This window comes from Larus michahellis, chromosome Z, assembly GCF_964199755.1.
Source record: "Larus michahellis chromosome Z, bLarMic1.1, whole genome shotgun sequence".
Taxonomy (NCBI): domain Eukaryota; kingdom Metazoa; phylum Chordata; class Aves; order Charadriiformes; family Laridae; genus Larus; species Larus michahellis.
In genome coordinates, this window is record NC_133930.1 from 30755141 (window position 1) to 30774458 (window position 19318).

The following is a 19318-nucleotide window of genomic DNA, read 5'->3' on the forward strand; positions in this document are numbered from 1 at the left end:
ATAAAACTTCTCTGTACCTCTCGCCCCCTCCCTCAGTCCTCCAGTCTGTACGTGGCTGTTTGTGCAGCCTCCGCTATTATTAGAGGTGCAAACCTTACCCCACGCAACCCGTATCAGCCACAGGCTAATACAAACCCACCTTCTGCTGCACTTCTGTCTCATAGCCCTGCCTTTTCCCCCCCTTTCTCTCCTATTTCCAGGGCTCTTACCACTTGTGCTTCGACTGCTCTTAAATTCTCCCAGCATCCCCATGCAGCCTCCCCTTCGCTCCCACTCCTGTGAGCTTTTCCCGTGTACCTGGGGACTGTGGCAAAGCCCTCTTGCTTTTTCCTCACTCTGCCTTTATTCAAAAGGGAGAAGAGGTAGAGAAACACAGTAGCCCACATATGTGCAAAAGAGAGGTGCAGACTGAACTGGTCCCACCAACATGTTGCAGAATTTGCTGATCGGTTTTTAGGGTTTTTCCCCAAGCCTTGGGCGCCACGCTGCCGCTGGCATTTGCAGAGTTTATTCCGTGCCCTCCTTGCAGTTCAGCACACCGCTCCTGCTGTTTTGGGCTGAGCTGCTTTCTTGTCACACTGCCAGAGCTCTGGGAAAGGACCCAGCTAAGGAGGAGGCTGGTACAAGAGCTTGTTGTCTGTCAGCTTTACTGAAGCATTTGTGCCAACACATGCCCATTTGCCTATTATAGCAGCAACCAAAAACCTTGCAGCTAGGGAGCCATGGAAGAGAAGGTGCTTTTCAGTTCTTCCTTTCAACTGTTAATACATTTGAGAAATGAGAGAGCTGGTGTCTGTGGCGAGGCCGGTTACAAGCCCAGGAAGGTGAGGTAGAAAGATGTACATAGCATGGGAACCCATCTGCCCACATTCACCTTGCAGAAGAAGAACTCCCAGATCTTGCTAAGCGCAGACCAGCGTGTAGGTAACAGCAGCCTCTCTTTCTCTGGCTCCTGCTGTTTCCCTCCTCTCCCTGTGCACATACCGGAGTGCAGGAGCAGCAGCATGCCCAGCTGACGTGGATAAGGCAACTCTTGCTCCTGCAACTCTCATTGTGCTTATTCACAAATTCTGTGAATAGGAGCTGCCAGGAGGCTTTCAGAGGCCTCATCATGTTGCAGTGGGGACAGTCCTACCCTGTAGGTCTCCTGCTTCCCATTTTGTGGGTACTTTCTCTTGATTTGGTGTAATGATGTGTGATTAGCTTGTGATTATGCTGTCAGCATGCAGATCAGGGGCTTTTTCCAGATCAGCAGCCAAACAAATGTGTGGACTGGATGTGCATATTCCCTTTCTTTAAAGGTTAAACTTAACCTAAGAAGAGCACATACCAACTGCTGCAGATTAAACCTTAATTCAAGACTGCAGACTTGCTTGTGGCCATGACTGGAAGAAACCAGACTTCTGTCAGGAGCGATTACCAATTTTATATTTGTAGCCTCTTGGTGTAATTGCTTGTTCCTTGTTTTGGGGATGTCAGCAGGAATGTTTTCTTGGCTGTTTTTGGTTTTGTTCTTTTCTTTTTATACTTTTCAGTAGTTTTTCCTGTCATTCGCCCTCCAGTCAGTGTGCATTTAGGAGCAGTGTGGCTTTTTAGTCTTTTCGTGCCTCTCATTCTAAAATGATGACAAGAAAATTACTTTTTTTTTTTTCTGAAAATCAGGAGAGAAAACAGGAAGAATTCTGAGTCCAAATGTCATTCTGATGAAACATTTAACTAAGAAGTGGGCAAGTTAGTAATACAAATCAAACGTGTTTTAGGATCTGATGTCTCTTTTTAAAGTAAAGGTTTTAAAGTATGCACCCAAGGCAGCCTCTTGGCTAACTCTGTTTATCTTTTATTTCTGTTTTAAAAATTGGGAGAGGGCGGAGGAGTACCACAGGTTGGTGGTACTCAGTATCATGAGTAAGTGACTTTGCCTGGCTACATCTCTTCCTTCTCCTTTCTTTCTGCTGCCCTCACCATTTCGTCTTGCTATGTTACCAGGCATTCCTCCTCTCTCAGCTCATACAGAGTGCATTGGTTTCGGTAGGGGTCACTAGCCACTTCCACAACACCAGTGGGAAGAATGTAGACTTGTTTCTCTGTACTAAGCTATATTTTCATGTCCTATTCACTGCTGTTGTTGCTGGAATTAGCCTTAGTACATAGTGCTAACGATCTTGTGTTTTGTTTCTTAAACGCTGTTGTTTTCTCTCCCTCAGAATTGAGTTTCTCCGACACCTGAGAAGCTTCTTCCAGATCATGTTTAAAATTGAAACAAAGACCCCTGAGGAAGAGCACATGGGCGGGGAGAAAGTCTTAATGACATGTGTTGGCGTTGGATTTTCCAACCTTAGCAAAACTATAAGATAAGAAGCATCCACAGACTTCATGAAATGGGGTGACAAAAACCAGTTCAAAGATCTGATAAAACCTGCTTTTCCCTGTGCTTGTTCTGGCACAGGGAAACCAGTGATGATTCCAGTGCAGAGGTACCCAAGCTTGCTGCGTGTAAACAATAAAGCTGACTTTATGCTGCTTAGACCTGTGCAGTTTATAAATGCCATGCCAGTATTCTGTGCTGCATGGAATGTCTGGCTGGAGTCTCAGCTGGCTTGGGACTCTTTGCACTGTATTCCACTGCAAGGGACACAAGTGCCTCTTATGTCCCTCTGCCCTCAAGCCTCAATGCAGTGGGTGCTCTAGTTCTGTGTATCTACAAACTTCTCTTAGATTCTTCTGAAAGGTTTAGATAGAGACGGAAAAACAAGAATGACTAAAATGAGCTTTGCAGTGCAAAACAAATGATCATAACAGAAACATTAAATTCTTGAGGTAATTGCAGAGACAATATTGGCATGGAAGTAAAAGTAAAGGTGTGATGATAACTTTTTTTTTTTGTTTATACGTTGCATGTGTTCAGAATTTGTCAAATGCTTCACTCCTGCTTACATTGATGAAATTACAGTTTCATAGGAAGAAAAAAAATCTGTCTTAATCTTCCTTGATGTTAAACTAATGCAGAAGAGATCACAGCCTATACTGACTTGTTTTACCCTCCCCTGCAAAGATGGGCATGGGAAGAGAAACCTCCTTGACAGTTTTTGACTTACCACATATATTCTTTTTAGGTTTGTTTGGCATGCCACACATGACAGTTTGCAATTAGTTGTGAAAGGCGGCAAAAAAAGCTGTAGGTTTTGAGGGAGAAAAATACATTCAGTTATGCCGTCACGTTTTGTGCAGCTTTTCCCTTTTGAAAGAGGGGATAATGGTGTTATGGGCAGTGCTTGGATTGACAAGTACAGAAAGTTCCTACTGGGATATAAATATTTACCCAGGAAAGGCTTTCGGTAGACTCCAGGCAAACCTGTTCAAGTTAATGCTGAACTCATGACACAAGGAAAGAAATTTATACTTTACTTCAGACTACACTCAGTGTGTCTGGAGTAAAAATAAAACTATGTCAAAAGCTGGTATATATATAGAGCAAATACTAGTGACTGTGTTATAATGGTCTTAGAAACTTTTATCTGATGCCACTGTAAAGTGGGCATTACCTCTGTAATATGAAAAATGTATATTGGACCCAAAAGGACTTTGACAAAAAGTTAGGTATTTGATTAGTGTTTTATTAACTATTACAGGCTGTGTGAGTCATTTTTGTACTGTACTTTGTTCTTGTTGCAATCTGTCTAAACATGTTTTTGAAAAATAAAGTATTTTTTCCTAAATAAGGTTTTATTTCCCTTTAAAACAAAACAAACAACAACAACAAAAAAAACCCAAAACTTTTTCCCCAGCCCTATTAAGATGGCATTTCACAAGATAAAGGTCTATTTTGAACCCATACATCAAAAGAACAGCTTTGGGAGTTGCCAGGGTGGGAGGAAGGGAGAGAGCAAGGCCCTTCTTATAATTTACTAGATTTCCAAAATTTGTTTTTCAGCTAAGGAGCCCCTAAATAAAACAGTAGAATGGGAAATAAAATTGACTATATTTTTTAAATTTCAAGTTACATTGGGAAAAATAATGTGGGCAAGGAATAATGTACCTTCTCCCTTCTGTCATTTACACAATGAAAAGGCTATAACTCTCCAAATTAAATACCCTAATTACAGGTAGGCACCGATCCAAAAGGTGAAATGTACAAACTGAGATTAATAGCCAGATACAAGTTAGTAGCACAGCTCACACAGCTCAGATTTCCAAAACTGGCCTAAGTGAAAAGTACTGTCACAACTTCAAAAATCAAAAGCTTCGTTATCTTTAAACTTTTAAAGCTCTGAACTTTGAAGCTGTGACAGCTTTTTCCAAATGTTCCAGTTGCACCAAATGTAGAAAGGGCAGTGTGTTGCCCAGGTAGCAGATTCTTTAGCAATAGAGTAATTATGTCATAAAATTACTCCTGCTTAACTAAACCTCAGTGTTAAAGTTAGACTGCTAACCCTCAGCTCTGCTGCAAATTGCATACCTTTACAGCACAACGCTTGCTATGACTCAGAATTGCTTGTTGCTTTACAGAGGAAAAAGATAGGTACATGAAAGGAATATGTTTTTCCAGAGCAGCCAGTCTCTGGAGAAACAGGAACGATTCCAGAAGAGGTTTTAGGCAAGAGCTTTCTTAAAATTGTTTGACCTTCACATTCTGTGAAAAAAACTATTAGGGAATCCTGCAGATAAAAACTATTTGTTTATCACTAGAACAGTGATTAACACCTGTTTTGGTGGACTGATCCCACAAGCAGTAAGATTTTAGAGCTGGACAGACAAAATTAATTTTTGGTGAACATAATTCATACTCTTTGCAGCCACAGACTTTATGGTAAGGATCATAGTTACTAGGAGATTCATCTTTCATTTTAGTCCATCATGCCAGATTTAATACTCAGATAACTTGAATTTGAACTGATTAGCCATTTGTGAATAATCTTTGAGCTATCCCTCAGCAACTTAGTTAATCCCTTTGGTTGAACAACTGGTAAGTGCAAGGTCCCACACCTGGGTCATGGCAGTCCCAGGCACAAATACAGGCTGGGCAGAGAATGGCTTGAGAGCAGCTCTGAGGAGAAGGACTTGGGGGTGCTGGTGGATGAGAAGCTCAACATGAGCAGGCAATGCGCGCTTACAGCCCAGAAAGCCAACCACATCCTGGGCCGCATCAGAAGAAGCGTGGCCAGCAGGTCGAGGGAGGTGATTCTGCCCCTCTACTCTGCTCTGGTGAGACCCCACCTGGAGTACTGCATCCAGCTCTGCGAGTCCCCAACACAAGAAGGAATGGACCTGTTGGAATGGGTCCAGAGGAGGGCCACAAAGATGATCTGAGGGCTGGAGCACCTCTGCTATGAGGACAGGCTGGGAGAGCTGGGGTTGTTCAGCCTGGAGAAGAGAAGGCTCCGGGAAGACCTTATAGTGGTCTTCCAGTACCTAAAGGGGGCCTACAGGAAGGATGGGGAGGGACTCTTTCTCAGCGAGTGTAGTGATGGGACACGGAGTAATGGCCTCAAACTGAAAGGGGGTAGATTTAGTTTGGATATCAGGAAGAAATTCTTTACCGTAAGGGTAGTGAGGCAGTGGCACAGGTTGCCCAGGGAGGCTGTGGCTGCCCCTTCCCTGGAAGTGTTCAAGGCCAGGCTGGATGGGGCTTTGAGCAGCCTGGTCTAGTGGTTGATGTCCCTGCCCATGGCAGGGGGGTGGAACTAGATGGTCTTTAAGGTCCCTTCCAACCTGAACCATTCTGTGATTCTATGATAATAGCCTTCTGCTGTAATTGGAAACTTCTCTGCTTACAGAAAACTTTAAGGCTGAACCTATGGAGGCAGAGATGTGGGAGGGGACTAATTAACAGAATTAATGTTGTAATGTGCATTTTAATTGCAATAATCTTAACATATGGGGAGAGGGTGAAGAATGCACAGAAAAATGGTTTGGGGGAAAACACCTCATTAAATGGAGAATCTTTTCCTTTGAACTTGCCTAGCAGGAAAGGCAGCGTGCTACAGTGGTGATGTAAGAAGTTATTTTCAAAATTGCCTTTACCTTGCACCCACTTTTGTAGTATCTGTTGTCAAAGTCTTACATTTCTAAGCTGTGATCTTAACTTGACTGCACCTTCTGTGGTTCCATCATGAAATTCACGTTAGCTTGCTGTAGGACAGGTTCTGGAGTAGTAGAGATTATGCTGAAGGTGAAATTGCTTCAGTCCAAGCCAGTGCACTTTACTGAAGGCACAGGGCTAGAAGCCAGTGCCAGAACCGTCTGGGGAAGCACACAGTAGGGAAGTCAGCTAGGCCGTTTTGGTAAGTACGTGGCTGTCTTGGATAACGTTTTCCAAATGGTGATTATGCGACTGCCAGAGCATAGATGCTCTCTCTCCTCTTTTCGTTCCCCACAGGTGATATTATGAGTCAAATGGATTTTGTTTCAAGCCACTGAGGCATAATTCTGCTGCTTGCAAGCTCTGACATTCGTGTCCCTGTTTTTCAATCATGGTCCTGAGAGACAGCAACAGGAGGAAAAAAAAAACAGAGAGAAGTACCAGCTTTCAAGAGGCATAATTTTCTCTGTTTCTTTCTCATTTTTTGATGTTGTATGGCCATCTCCACAGTTTTATTTTGTATGTCTGAGGAAAGCATTTCTATTTAGTCTAGATCCTAGGGGATACCAAGTGAGACATGCAGCTGTGTCAGGGCAGCTCTAAATAAAAGAAAAAGATGGAAGGGGCATCTTTTACAGCTACTGCTTAGGTCTTAGTAAGCCCTGTCTTAAAAGATCATTCTTGTTGGGATATGTACAGTTTTCCTTGTGTCTGCTCTGGGAGCAGCACTGACAAGCTCTGAAAAACACCGATTACTTGTCAGTGTGAAGGGTAAAAAAGACAGAAAGTCCTGCAGGGAAGAGAGTGTGTGGGTTGAACTCTGCAGTGGGAGCATTGTTACGTGTAATGACAGTAAGTCATGCACTGCGTCAGAGCATCACAATGTCCAAATAGCACTTGTGCTACATAAAGTTAAGTTTTGACATTGTTATAAGACAGATTTCATTGGGATGAGTTGTAGTATATCTGTAGCAAGAGATGTTTGGTGTGAGTGCTAATCTTTCTTCTGGAACAGTAAGATTATTACATATACACACACCAAGAAGAGTGTCCATACCTATATTCCCTGTGTACTACAGAGTATAGAAACAACTGTGTTTGTGGAGGTAGCAATACGGAGACGCAGAGAGAAAATGTTTTCTTACAAACTGGTATTGATCAAGGGTATAACCCCAAGAAAACAATGACCAAAAGCAACTCTCTACCTCAGGGTGAACAGTGGCTGGGAGCCCACAGGAGCGAAGCGGCCAGGAGCCTGCCACTGCTGGCAACTGTGCAGCTATTGAGGGGTGGCCCGTGGTGCACACCGGGGTAGACTGGTGTCTTTGTACATTTGCTGTGATGCTGTACATCTGCCAGATTGTCCACACTCGCCCCACTCTTCTCTGTACGGGTTTGGTCACGCTTCCCTGGCAGCCTCCACTGTACTGTTCACACGACAAACATCAGTACTCCTGTAACGTGGTGAAAATCTGTTGGGTCCTTGTGGATGTGAGGTACACAGTGTTTAACTATGGATGAGCTAGTAGGATTGCGGTCTTGATTCCAGCAATCATCACCACATGTCAGTGACACATGCCATTACACAAAATGTGACGGGCTCAGTAGTGCACCTGTCTTTGCAGGCTGCATCAGGAGTCACACCACTTGAGGACAAATGTCTTGCTCCATCTTACCTTGCTTCTAACTTGCAACCACTCTGCTCCTTGGAAGTTACTTACACTTTTTCCAATCTTAAACTGTCTCCATGGATAAGAAAAGAGTTGCTTTAGCCAGTGATGAATGTAGATATATTCTGTAAAGTAAAACAGTGGTTCTGAATGGTCATCCCTCAGCATCATCAGGGCAGACAATTCTCTTCCACGTGTCTGGAAATGTAGTTTTGATCAGATATAGAACACTATGCATCTGCAACCTGGGTCTAAATCAAAATATGCGTGAGTTTTGATTATTTATTCTCTTTTTTTTTTTTTTTAATTAACCAAAGTGGAAAAAAAAGAGGAAAAAACCCCCACCTTGTGGGGATTGGCTTGTTTGTGCGTCAGCATTAAGAAGGTGCCTGATTCAGTAAGTCTTCCTCAAAGATTTGTTTAAGTATGCATTTAGAAACACATCTAGAGATTCAGAATGTGTCTGCGGGAAAGAGTTTCTACTGCAGAAAGTTTTTGAGCACTGATTGTAAAAATCTACTTCGTAATTCATGCCACAAGTGTATTATCCACTATTTTCATCTTGTCCTTTGTGACTTAAATAATGTATGTAATGTACTTTCAAAGAAAACATCCACAATAAATCAGGGCTAAGAAAGACAGCCTAGAAAATGTTATTCCTGTTTCGTTCAGAAATGTGTTTGTCAGGTTGTTAATAAAAATACTGTTTCCGTAGCCTTCACTATTAATGTCAGTAGTGAGTTCTCCATTGAAATAGTGTCAAGATCTTGACCTAGTCTTTTCTGAGCAATGATGTATGGATTCGAAGTGAAGAAGAGCTGATTTGAAAAGATCTGGCTTTTTCCATGGTATGCAGAGCATCTCAGAAGAACAGGCACAGGCTCCTTAACAGATTCTTACTTAACAAGAGGGTGATGAGGGGGAGGGTAAGCTAATGATACACCATCTGAGGCTGGCCTTGTCCCAGGAAGAATGTGGCAGCTGCCTATTCTGAATATGTTTTCTTCTTAATTTTCAGTTTCGAAATACAAATAAAGAATGAACATCTGTTTCAGCTTGCAGAGTTAAATAAGCATTGTACGCAGATGGCTTTTAAGACTTGATATTTATGGTAAGAAGCGTTTGTGAAAAGAGGGTGTAACTAATAACCAAGGAGACGGATATTACAGAATCCCATTACCCTTCTTTTCCCTCCCTAGGCCCACAAGTTTACACAGAAAAGGGCAATTTGGTCAGAAATTGCTGAGAAGCTGTTGAGACATTGTGAGGAAAATATAGGAAAATATCAAAATCCTCACGCCCCTGACTGAAACACAGAGTATAAAACTTAACCATGCTTATCTTCGTGGCATTTTCTTCACTGACCCAGCTTTCGAAGAAAGAGCTGCTATGCAAGAACTTGACTGAAACATCTGTTTTCACACCTTTTCAGATTTCAGTAAAATCTCTCATTGATTCCCTCTTGCCTTTGCCTTCCCCAGGCAAGAACGATGCTATTAATTAGTAAACTACTTGAATTGTTTTTGCCAAATCATAGGCATACAAATATAAAAAGGTGCATTGTTTGCACTCACGTAATGAAATTCTTGGCTTTATGGGATTTTATCCTCTGTTCCAAAGTTTGTGTTTTTGAGAACTGCCTTTGTGCCTAAGGTACAGAAAAATGAAGTGACTCATTTGTATCCCACAGGGAGCTGGACTAGAAAATATCAAGATCCACATGTTCTTAGGTCTGTGCAAACATTTTCGTCACCCTATGAGGGCTATAGGCATGTTGTGGCTCTGCAAGCCCAATCTCCCAACCTTATTTCTGCTTTTTTTCCCCCTGTTTTTGTCTGTTTGTTTTGTTCATAGGATTTGTTTGGGTTATTTTGTCTACATTAGATTCTTGTAAAGACTAAACCTGGCCATTTTTACTTCAGAAAGATTTCCTTTGTGGTACAACCCTTTCTCTGCAGATCTGTTCTCCCTCCTCGTGTTAGCTCCATGGCCCTTCCGCTGTCGTACAAGCTGGAAGAACAGCCCCCACCACACTGCTGTGGTGTTCTGAGCTGCTGGATCATTTCCCTTCTCTGTTCCCTGGCATGTACATGGAATTCTCTGCAGGCTCTCTCCCTGGCCACTCACCCCCTCTCTTTTGTCCAGCCTCACTGCAGGGACTTTCATCCAGGGTTTATAAAACAGAAAAGCGAATAGATACACTGGAGTTCTTCTAACTAAATATGCCCTAGTAGTCCCTGCTGTGGAAACAAAGCATTGTCCTTATCTCTTCTATCTCAGAGGTGTCCTTGCAGGCTTGCCATCCTGAAATCAGAGAGTTTAGGACCAAGAGGGTTGCTAATCACGCAGAGTCTGACCTCCTGTATATCAGTATGTTCTTCCTCCTTCAAGGGAAATGACAATTTTCAGAAGAGCCCACAGACTTCACCAGAAAACTGAGACATGGTATTTCCATTACACAGTTCCGTCAATTTGTTCTAGCATTTAATCACTTGCTATTTAAAAATAAGTACTTACTTGTCTTGGTCATCTTTCAGCCCCTGGTCCTTACAGCGCTAGACAGGCCTGTGGGATCCAGTGTGTCTCCACCCCACGAGTAACACATGAAAGACCTCAAAGGAAAAAGATTTCTTCTTTGGGATCAGAAAGCCTTAACTGACACACAGAGGAAAACTAATGGCCTTCTAGCTGAATCCTTCGACATTTAAAGTGGAGCAAGAAAACGAACTACTTACTAACACTGAAAATCAAAGTTTCTTCCTGATTGGCATTACAATGTATGAGCTGCTTTAAAACTGGTGTCACATCATGCTACTAAAGGGACAATGAGCATGCTCTTATAAAGTCCTGGAGCCATGGGTTGCACAAGAGGAAATCTTGATGTACAGCTCCACTCTTGTGAAGCTGAAAGACTGTATTCTTTTAGGACCCTCTGTTGAGGAAGCAGACCTTGTATCGTTTACTTAGCATACTGTGGGGTTTTCTCTCATTAACCTTCCACTGGTGAAAGCCCTGACTCGGTTTCATTATGTAAGGTGTCCACCACTGCTACTACAAAGACTATTTCCAGCACAAAGACAGTGTTGCCTTAAGAGCAGGAGTTCTGGGGACTAGATACTACTTTTTAGCTCCTTGCTTTTCAGAGAAACAGGGAGGGGAATACAAATTAGAAAAATGTAGGGGAAATGTCACAGAGATACAAAAGCACACAATAGAAAAAATGAATGTAACAGTGCTAGCGTTTCAATTATCTCCTTATATTTTAAATTTTTAAAACTATTACAAAATATTGTTCTTTATCCCACTAACATTTTATAGGGAATAAAAAAAAAATTCACAACCTTTGCCAGAATACTTCTGCAGCACTAGCTCATGTGACAAACCAAGAAATGCAGATGCTAAGGATTTCAATGCTGCATTGAAACGCTGCATTTCAATGCTGCATCTCACCCACCGCTCTCATGACAATCTGCTCCTGCTGGTGTTACTGCAGCTGCTAGCCAAATACTGAAGCTGCATGTGTGGCATAGTATGTCAGTTCCACTTTTCGGGGGAAGCAGAAAAGTGGCAGTTCCAAGTAAAAACAGCCTCCCTTTCAATCTTTTCAGTTTGCTTCCGCTGCCATTTACTGAACAGTAGCCCACTCGTAGATCAGTAGAATATTTATTTCTGTTGCCTACTGCAGAACCTATTCTACACAGACTGGCTCCCCATTTTCACGATTTCTGCTGACCCAAAATATCTCCAGGTGGGTTTGCCGGTAGCTGTAGGCTTTCCACTGATGGCTGAGTTGGTCGTGTAGCAGCAGAGGGAAGCAGAAGACACTAAACCATGAGGGATGGGCTCACACGGCTCACCTCAGAGGACCAGGCTTGCTCCCTGGGCTGAGCTGTGTCAGAGGCGGGGCCAGGGCTGCAGGGCATTCCTGTGGCTCCTCTGGTCCCAGGAATGCCAGGTTCAACAGGGCTTGGCACTGGACAGGGCATTTAGTAAAAAAACAATGAAAAGGAGCTTTCCTTCATTTCAGTGGATGAGAACTAGTTGTACTCTTTCAAGCAATTAGGTAAACACTTTTAATTGGTTTAGTTCTTCACATGAAATTTACCTTGGGAATGACCTGTTTTGAAGCTATTCCCTGTGAAGACCAAACCAATCTAACTACTGTTTCTGCCTCCCGTGCAACCACCTCAGCGATGTCTTTTATAACCCCACAGGAGGCAGGCCAGGAAGCTTGATGGCTGGTGAGACGTATCCCTTTCCCTAAGGGAGAACTTTCACGCTTTATTTTGCATGTTGGCCTCGGTGTGAGGGAGAACACTTGCAGGAACTGCTTATCTAAAAACATTCCTCCTCCAAGAAGAGTAGTTTGTGGAAGCTATTTCTGGATCCTGAAATGCTCTCTCTGAGAGCTCCAATATGTGGTTTATTTCCATTACGCCACAGACAGTGGAATGAGGAACCAATGTTTTTAAATGTAATAGTTGCTGGGTACCGTTTTTTTTTGGAAATAGGAAATGAAAACAGCTGAATTTTATTTATTGTTTTAACTACAAAGAAAAGACCTAACCAATGTGACTGGAATTCAAAAATTCCTATGCAGAAAAAGAAAAGCAACTGACATGGGGTTGATGTTGTTTGTATTAAAGTAATTCCACAGGAAGAGTGAAAGTTACCAGTTAATTAAAATTATGTAGAGTATGACATCACAATTACTTAATTAAAGCGGCGTTACCCAAGCGATGGCTTGTGGGACAGACCTCTCTCTTTATAAGAAGTGCCTCTTAGGTGGTTTGCACAGGTACCTAGCAGGGACCTTTTTGAATCCAGGCAGGGAGATTTACTTCTTTGTGCAATCCCTGTGCTTCTGCTAGTTTTAACTAAAATTGGCCAAAAGATTCAAAAGCAAACCAGCCATGCTAAAGATACTTATTAATTTATTTTTAACCTAAAATGTGTTGATGTTAGAGTTCTGTCAGTGTGCACATTTGATACCAACATTGACATTTAGATGCTTCCTGCAGTAACGTGCTTTTCTAGAAATATTGTAAAGCAAAGCGTCTCATACTGACTCTCATTTGAGCAATAATTACTTACCACTTTTGAAAAATCAGCACAAGGCATATTTTTGTAATTTTATTTCAAACTGAAATATTTTAAATATTTCTGATTTTAAATTAAACTCTGCGCATCCTCTTTCAGGACTGTGAATCAAAACACAAGTTGCTATTACTTTGTGCTACCCACCAAAAGTAAAACTGAATAGAAACAAAAATGAAACTCTGTCTCTTTGCTTCACTGTCTAATACCAAGATGAGAATACCAAGTGGAAAAATTAGCTACAAACCAATGAAATTGTTTCACTTTGAATTTACTGTAAGCAATTTGAAGAGTTTTAGGAGCAGTTCATAAAAGGTTCTTGTTCGCATACTTATGTGTGTATTAAAGGTTCTTGCTTTTCAAGTCCCTGGCGATTGATGTGAATACAGTAGGCAGTTTCAAAAATGTACAAGATAAACTTGGTTCAGTTTTATGACCTTAACTTCCATATTGTATTCAAGTAGCCTAGTAATTGTATTGTAATCATAGATAAAACTGCAAAAAAAAATATTCAAAAATATCATTAAGGTTGAGCTCTCCAGTGAGGAAATTCCAAAATTTCAACAGTTGACCTTAAAGGGATTTAGTTACCCTGTTCTGTTGTCTTTTGTCTTTTTATTTTCTAGCTGTATCACACTCACATCCTGTCACACTGGCTAAGGCTGATTAAATTACACGAACCGATTAAATAATAATAATAAAAAACCAACCAAACAACAGGATAAGAAATTACTGACTGAAATGGATTTATATAAACATTAACTTTTGAAGCTTCCTGACTTTGAGAGAGAGATAAGTGTTGCCAAACAAGTTCAGGAAGGTTAACTGTCCATAATAATGCAAAACAAAAGCACCTTGACAGAGCTGCAGTTCATTGCATTTAAAATCGGATATCATTAATAAGTACATATTTAACGTCTAGAAACCTGAATTTTAAAAGTCTTCATCAGAAAAATCCTCATTCACTTTCCATCTAAGTGTCCGCAAATATCTTGAAACATAAGAAAAGAATCTAATATATGTACACGTGTGAAAATATCTATATCAAACAACAAACTTACTTTCCCCAAACTGGTGCCAGGTCCACCCAAGTCATTATGCAGTTCTGAACACTGCACAGGATGAAGTCCTGAAGAAGGTATTTACAGGGACCTGGGCTGGAAACTCTTAATTCTGTATTAGAGTACTTCTGGTCAATTTCTGAGTCCCTTTAAATGTTTGGAAGCAGAAATATTAGTTTATGTATATGAGGGAAGTGGGCTGTTTCCCATGTTTGACTAATGTAAGAAAGGCTGAGGTGATTTTGCTTAGATTATTCAAAAGAAAAACAAAGCAAAACAAACAAACCCTGGTCCCTCCAAAATCTGCTACAGGAGGTTTTCAAGTCAGTAGACTTCCCTACTCCCAAGAGATTTTAAAATACTTTTTCGGAGGGAGTAATAATCTATTTTCCTGGTGATGAGTAGACCCAGGAAGGCACAGCTTTAGCTCCTCTTTATTATGAATATAAATACATTCCATTTGTATAACAGTATAACCAAAACCCATACGAAATGATGTATCATTGTGTTTAGGCATCAGTTAAACACGGAGGACATCCCGCTCTAAAGATTAAACAGCCTTGGAGGAAAATACAACCAACCAAACCAAAACCTATGCAAGCAAAATTTGATTAGGAAATACAGCGTAACTCAATGGAGATCTATGCTGATGGACTCCAGAAGCAGCATCTGTATTGCACTCACCAGCAGTTTTGACTGCAGAGCCACTGGCAAACACTGCAAGCTGGGGTTTGCAGTGTCTACATTTCAAGGTTCTCCTTCAACTCAGGTTGCAGTATTATTAACTTTGCTTTGTTTCATTCTTTTAGCAGATTTTGTTAAGGAAGGAGAACCTCAGAGTTTTCTTACTGACTCTTTTCCTCACTGGATGGTGCTAGCACACGTTATCTGTTTACTCTGACACTAAGCAAAAAGTGGTTCCATTTTGCTTAGAGGGTCACAGAGTGACAGTAAATCTGTGGTTCCCTGTACCGTCATTTACACCAAGCCACTTCCCATTAGTGGACTGTATTTCAAAATTCATTTTCAAGAAGGTCTACAGTTAAGACAACTGCGTGCACTTACTTGCCTAGGCCTGCTTTTTCCAGCTGTTGGCTGCACACTAGCTTTTATCCTATAATAGGAGAAAGGCGCTGGTTCCTTAAAAGGAAATCCCATGCTGCTGCTCCGTTGTGACTCAACACACTTGGCAAGAAACGAATTTACTCCATCTCCAGATCGGATCCACACCAACCTGTGCTGAGCCACACGGATGAGAGGGTTCACAGGCCTGGAACGTTTAATAGAGACATGGGCAGCGTGGAGATCAGTGTGGGCATTGCTGTTCACACGAGGCAATCAGCTTCATTAAAGACTAAAATAAAAAGATACTTAATATTTCTCTATTTGCAGAAAACCTATCGGAAACTATAGCCAGAATAACTCAATTTGAAAGATACAGATGAAAAGCTTATGCACTACACATGCTTGATTTGTGTATATGCTACCAATATAGGTAAGCAATACAGCAATACCACTACGTTGTCTTTTTTTAATCCAAATTTTATTGCCGCTGCACAGCCGGCATGCACACCCCCATCACACAAACCAAGAATCTGTCAGGTAGAGCACTATTTCTGATCACTGTAGGCTACAAAGCGGACTTCTTCACTGTTTTCTCCTTGTAACTGCATGGAGAGAATCCCAGAGAGCTGTTGGGAAGCGGCAGCTTACCCAGGCCCTGGGGGGCGCCATGGAAGGGAAATTGGGCGGTTACAGATACAGAGGAGGGGGAGAGCATAATCTGATTTTATTCCTCTCTGTTTTATAGAAGCCCTTGTACTGCATTAGTCATTGTAGTGTCTGAGTGCTTTCCAGTTGCTCAGCAATTGAACTGGTGCCTGTTCTGGTGGGGTTTTTTTCTGTGTTGCTTTGGGGTTTTTTTCAAATTTTCGCTCTGGGATTGCTGTATGATGCAGCCTGATCAAGAACACGGCGGGGCTGTTAGACAAAGTGGGGTCAAAGAAGTGCATCTTCCACCAGGAGCAGTGTTCAGGGCAGAATTTAGTGTCTGGGGAGGAACATTTTTCATCCTTAGGTATATGCTCCCAGGTACCTATATATACCTATATGGGTATATGGTACATGTCTTTGCAGAAATGCATCATGGTGGTTTTTTAGGTGCTCTCTACTGTCTCTCAGAGGAATGGTTATCAAGTGAATGTCTAGAAGGGAACGAACTCATACTTGCCGTTGGAACCCTCAAAGCCAAGAGGTGGCTCTCCTCCCTATTTTTTTTTTTTCCTCAAAGTGGGTGAATTAGAAGTGTGTCCTTTCGGGAGCTGAATCATATGCAAACCTGTATTTGCAGGTGCTTGTTCCTCTTTTCTCCTCCAGGAAGGAGGTATTCAGTCACATCACCCAAGGAAACAGGCTTCAGATAATGATTACAAATAATGAAAAAGTTTCTTTCAAGAGCGTTCTTTGTGCCATATATTTAAAGAAAAAGCACCTTTTTTTAACCAAAATATGTTTTTCTCGAAGGCTGGGCCTACACAAAGAGGAAAAAAACTATTACAACATATATACTTATCTTTAAAGAGTAAGAATTTTACATCCTACTCCAAAAGCAGAAGGAAAAGTGAACTACGTGCAGTCTGACTTCATAGATTTGACTTAAATAAGTAACTTCCTTAGTCTTGTTCCACTTTGTGAAGGCTTTGCAAATAATCCCCCCACCCTCAATACAGAACGTGCTTGGATTTTAATTTCATCTGAAAATGATAAATCTAAATCCAACTATGAGAATTTTTGAAGTAACTACAACAAAACTGCTTCTATCAGTTTTAGTTCTTTGAATATGAAAATGAAACAAAATCTATTTCCTGGTCTGTATGCTGGTCTCAGAATTTAGAACACAGAAGTAATCAAGAAAGTAAAACTAAGCCTTTTGCACAGATGGCAAGTTTTGAATCTCGCTTTGAAAAGCAAACTCACTCTGAAGTTGCTACAACAGTTGTAAAAATCACATTTTGTGTATAATTACTGGTATTATTACCCATTATTTGGGGGTATGTTTACCAAGTTTAGTGTTTTACACCCCTATTTAATTTAGGGTTCTGTGGTTATGCCTGTGTTACTATACCCCACACATATTTGTGTTTGCCATGGTGTGAACACATGAAATGAAATGTGTAAACAGGATGTAGATAAGTGATAATTCAGTACTTTTCAGTTCCCCCATGTCACAGGCTGACACTTGTACATGCAAATGTATGGAGACTGTGTATTCTCATTTAGCAAAGAAAAACCAAAGGGGAGTTTTTACATGGTAAGAAGATGCAAATCTGAGATGCTGACAGGGTTTGGCTGCAGATGCCTTTTAAAGGACTTGTTAAAAATTAACAGAGTAGCACAAACACTGTTGAAAGTAATGAACAACCCTGAACAGACTAGTGAAAAAGGATAATTCACAGGACAATAATGTTTCTTGCTATACTATGCTAAAATGTGTTTAAACTAATTATAAGAGAAGACAAATAGAAGTAAAAATGCCTGCTATCATTAGATAAGCTGTAATGTTTGGAGTCCTAACGTAGACAGGACTTTCACAATCTCGTCAACTGATGGTGTGCTTTATCAGTCAAGATTTTGGCACGTTTTGCAGGTCCAACTAAAGCTGACCCTGACAAAATGTTGAACCTTAATCATATAAGGATTTCTCACCCATTTCAGTAAAATTCTTTGCATTTGCAGGGTTCTGTCCACAGAGATCTTGACGAGTCTTACATATGCAGTGAGCACAACCAACATAGTACGCTACTCTCCTAGCCTTTCAAGTGGTCTGGATACCGGTGGTATATTGGCTGATTATATTTGTGAGGCATCAGAACATTTTTATCTTGCATATTGTTTCCTTTCCCTGTTTGCAAGAAGTTTTCTATGTCGCTGCAGTACATGCTTGTGTGAGTTTTCCACATTGGAGCCTGGAGAGACATTAAAAATGAAAAGCAAATTATTAGAGGATGTAATAGCACAGAAACTTACAGTGAGATTGGGGACTATACTAGAAGAAAACATGCTGTAATTGACTTTAATTCAGAATCACCAGGTATTTTAAACAGCATGTTTAAGGAAACCAAATATGGAAAGCGATATATACACCAAGTTAAATTCTAGTTCTGAACTGGCCTAGATTTTGTTTTCTGTAATTTGACATTATATGACACAGGCATACTCTTCTTGTTTGCACAAACAGTAAAAAAACACACATAAGCCTGTAGAAATGACAGTAATAAGCTTGTCCTTAAAGAATGATACTTTTATTTCACACTACCAGATTGTTAGCTGACAGTTAACTGCTTGCTTTGAAATCACCAAAAGTTACAAGCATGAGTCTGTTGGTAGTTTTGAGACTCATCATTTATCAAACTTTTACATGGCTTTTTAGTTCTTCCCTGTCCCAGCTTCTGTTCTTCCTTCGTCTCCTGGATAAAGACTTCACAGTACCTATTTGCAGATCAAATCCTCTAACGCTGGTGTTCTTTCGCTAACCTGCCTCCTCTTCAGGTCAGCAGTCAAGCTCTTTCTCCTTTTGCTTGTCTGTAACAGCCAGCCTAGTTCCAGAGCCTTCAGATGAAGCATGCTTACTTGGCATAGACAAGAAAATAAGGAACAAATGCATCACAGGAGAAGTTACAGAAAAGCGTACCTTTGCAAGGCTGTAATTGTGCAATAAATCCTGGGAGCTAGGACAGAACTAGCACACACACGCATTGCAGGAAAAAAACCAAACCACAGAAACTTGCGTTTTTCCTTTAGCCCAGCGAATACACAGACTACTGTGAAGCAGGGCCACAGCGAAGATGCACTACTTTTGTTTACCACGGACGAAGGCGGCAAGATCCGTCCCTCAAACTCCTGCTGGCCGGTCCCAGGCCCTTTGCCTCACTTCAGCTCAGTTTTTACCTCACAGCGGCTCCCACTGGCGAGGGCGGACGGGAACTCGGCCGAGACAAGCAGCCCTTGTTCCACAGGGACCGGGGGAGGCGGGGAGCGGGCAGACAGCAGCAACCGCTCGCCCAGGAGCAGTTCCCCTTCCCGCAGCCCCGCACCCCTCCTGCCCTCCCGGCGCCGCACGGGGAGCCTGCCGCCGCCGTGGCCCAGCGGTTCCCTGCTTGCGCTGCGGGCAACCCGCCGGGCCGATCACCGGCCCCTGGGAGGGTCCCCCTGGGGCGAGCGACATCCGGCTGCGGAGGTGGATGAGGGACTGGCGACGGCAGCGCTTCTCCCTGAGGGGAGCAGGGGGAGGTGGGGGTGGGGGTGGGCGCGTCTGTTGCCGCGCTCCGCCGCGCCCCGCCCCGCGCGTCGCCTAGCAGCTGCGTGATGACGCAGACAGCGGCAGCCCGCGCGCCCCGCCCAGCGAGAAGGAC

General features: G+C 42.0%; 1 protein-coding gene and 1 long non-coding RNA gene across 5 annotated transcripts in view; one reads left to right on the plus strand and one right to left on the minus strand.

Moving 5' to 3' along the window:
• Nucleotides 1-8374, plus strand: part of RCL1 (RNA terminal phosphate cyclase like 1) — a 32961-nt gene extending 24587 nt beyond the window's left edge. For all 3 annotated transcript variants that reach the window (XM_074570826.1, XM_074570827.1, XM_074570828.1), the window contains exon 9: nucleotides 2205-8374. In XM_074570826.1, the coding sequence (XP_074426927.1) occupies nucleotides 2205-2355 (151 nt within the window). In that variant the 3' untranslated portion in view covers nucleotides 2356-8374. The remainder of the gene's footprint in view (nucleotides 1-2204) is intronic.
• A 4686-nt stretch (nucleotides 8375-13060) lies between these two features.
• On the minus strand, nucleotides 13061-19242 carry LOC141736533 (uncharacterized). 2 transcript variants are annotated; one of them, XR_012584981.1, is made up of 3 exons: nucleotides 17613-19242; nucleotides 14973-15177; nucleotides 13061-14054 (listed from the first exon to the last, which is right to left on the minus strand). It is a non-coding gene; the product is annotated as an uncharacterized LOC141736533 (long non-coding RNA). The 2 variants fall into 2 exon arrangements; XR_012584982.1 differs by having other exon boundaries at nucleotides 14973-15261.
• Nucleotides 19243-19318: the final 76 nt, after the last annotated feature.